This window comes from Rhinolophus ferrumequinum, chromosome 11 (genome assembly GCF_004115265.2).
Source record: "Rhinolophus ferrumequinum isolate MPI-CBG mRhiFer1 chromosome 11, mRhiFer1_v1.p, whole genome shotgun sequence".
NCBI classification, from domain to species: Eukaryota; Metazoa; Chordata; class Mammalia; order Chiroptera; family Rhinolophidae; genus Rhinolophus; species Rhinolophus ferrumequinum.
In genome coordinates this window covers 13,041,646-13,044,040 of record NC_046294.1, presented here as the reverse complement: position 1 = coordinate 13,044,040, position 2,395 = coordinate 13,041,646, and the positions used below count along the sequence as shown (strand labels likewise).

Here is a 2,395-nt window from a genome sequence, read left to right as displayed (position 1 = left end):
ATACAGGTGAGCTTTTGCATTTTATCATAATAGTTTTAATATTTTTTATTGGGCATTTCAAAATATTTTTCCTTTAATTCCCTGTTTATTTGAATTATGGACTTTGCTATTGGTGTGTTTGTCTTTCATTTGTTAATTACCTGTTTTACATATGAACTCTGTATGTGCTCTGTTATGTAAATCTTTTTTCAAACTACTTTTGTCTATTAATACTATGGTTTCTATTCCTAAATCCTTAAAATTTGATATTGTCTATATGGGATTTCAGTGATTCTTCCACCCCTAGAATATAGAAAGTGATCTCCTTTATTAACTAGAAAGTAAACATAAAGTAAATCTTGCTTTAGTTGTTCTTTTATACTTGATTCAATTTTTATTTTTGTATAAGATATTAGCTATATTGTGAATTTTTTGAGCTTCCAGGTGGAAAGCTACGTGTGGCAACCCATTCATTTTATAACGTGTCTTTTCTCACATATGACTCTAATTACTTGCCTCTCCACTAGTCTGTAAGATGGTTGAGGTTAGGGACTATGTTTTAATCAGCACTGTATTCTTATATCTCTGAAAGCACTGCATCCTAAGAAATCATAATTCCTATTTGTTTAATGAATAAACAAATTGTCCTCTGAATTCCAGAAGTCACTAGTAATACAAATATTTACAGGTAATTGTGTCCTGAGCCCTGAAATAAGACATACAGAAGAACCTATGAAACAAAGGACCAATGTGACTGAGTTTGTCCTCTTGGGGCTCACTCAGAACCTTCAAGTTCAGAAGATATTGTTTGTTGTGTTCTTGTTCACCTACATTGTGACAGTGGTGGGCAACCTAGTCATTGTTGTGACTATTGTGGTCAGCCCAACCCTGGGTGCCCCTATGTACTTCTTTCTTGCCTACTTATCATTTATGGATGCTGTTTATTCTACTACAGTTACCCCAAATATGATTATAAACTTAGTTGATGAGAAGAAAACCATTTCTTTTGAAGCTTGCATGAGCCAGCTTTTCATAGGGCACTTATTTGGTGGTGCTGAGATTCTACTCCTGGTGGTCATGGCCTATGACCGCTACGTGGCCATCTGCAAACCCTTGCATTATTTGACGATCATGAATCAACGAGTGTGCATTCTGCTGCTGCTGCTGGCCTGGGTGGGAGGTTTCTTGCATGCTGTAGTTCACCTTTTCTTTGCTGTCAACCTTCCCTTCTGTGGCCCCAATGTCATTGACCACTTCATCTGTGACATGTACCCCTTATTAAGACTTGCCTGCACCGACACCTACTTTATTGGCCTCACTGTGGTTGCCAATGATGGCGTGATCTGTGTGGTCATCTTCATGCTGTTACTCATCTCCTATGGGGTCATTCTGCACTCCCTGAAGAATCTTAGTCAGGAGGGGAAGCGCAAAGCCTTATCCACTTGTGGCTCCCACATTACTGTGGTGGTCCTCTTCTTTGTCCCTTGTATTTTTATATATGTGAGACCTCCTTGTATCTTACCGATTGATAAATACTTGACTGTGTTTTACACCGTTATCACCCCTATGTTGAACCCCTTAATCTATACTCTGAGGAATGGAGAGATGAAAAGTGCCATGAAAAAGCTGTGGATCAGAAACAGAAAATAAGGCAGCGGAGAAATGTGTCACCTATTTTCAATGAAGAATTGTTTCTTCCTGGAAAGATCTGGATTATTATTGATGTGTAGGAAATTTCTCCTCAGGTTCTATAACTTGGGCATGAGAAAAAGCATTTATTATGTGAATACTTCTGATGATCAACATGTTTTTAGATTGTCATAATTTCCTAATTAAATATATATGTAGTTTAAAATATATTTTTAATTTTTCATAACTTCTTGGGAAAATATATATTCAGTTTTTGTGGGTGAAATGTTCTGTTGAGATTATAGATTATGTTCTATATTATGAGTTTGCTATAGTAATTATTGTAAATTTATTTTAGTTAATGGTAGATTTTTTTCTCTTGTTTCTCTGTTAAATAATGTAATGTTTTTCAGAATTAATAGTGCTTACTACAGATTTCAGAAGATAAGAAATAGAATATAAAAAGTTCACTTCTCTTCACACAAAGATAGCCCATATTAATATTTGAAGTATACATCTCATTTTTGTATCTGCAAAATACTTTAAGTATATAATTTCTTTATTCGTATTGCTTAGCATGTTCAGATTGAAGGAGAATGATACTTCGGACTTCTAATATTAATCATGAGTAGGCTAAGTATATAGAAAGAATCTGAATGAACAAGGCAGACATGCAGAAAAATAACTAAAATCTAATGTATTTTCCCGAATGGGAAATCATAATATCTCCTCATGTTAATCAACTTTGTTTGCTGTTATAGTTTCATGAAGATGATTCATTTATCTT

General features: G+C 34.7%; 1 protein-coding gene across 1 annotated transcript; it reads left to right on the top strand.

Annotated features, from left to right (window-relative positions):
• The first annotated feature begins 711 nt into the window (after window positions 1-711).
• Window positions 712-1,629, top strand: LOC117030702 (olfactory receptor 4A47). The gene has a single exon (XM_033120910.1). The coding sequence runs from the start codon at window positions 712-714 to the stop codon at window positions 1,627-1,629; it is 918 nt and encodes a 305-aa protein (XP_032976801.1).
• Window positions 1,630-2,395: the final 766 nt, after the last annotated feature.

Coding starts and splice junctions, on each gene's coding strand:
- LOC117030702 (XM_033120910.1), top strand. CDS start 712: ATGAAACAAAGGACCAATGTGACTGAGTTTGTCCTCTTGGGGCTCACT.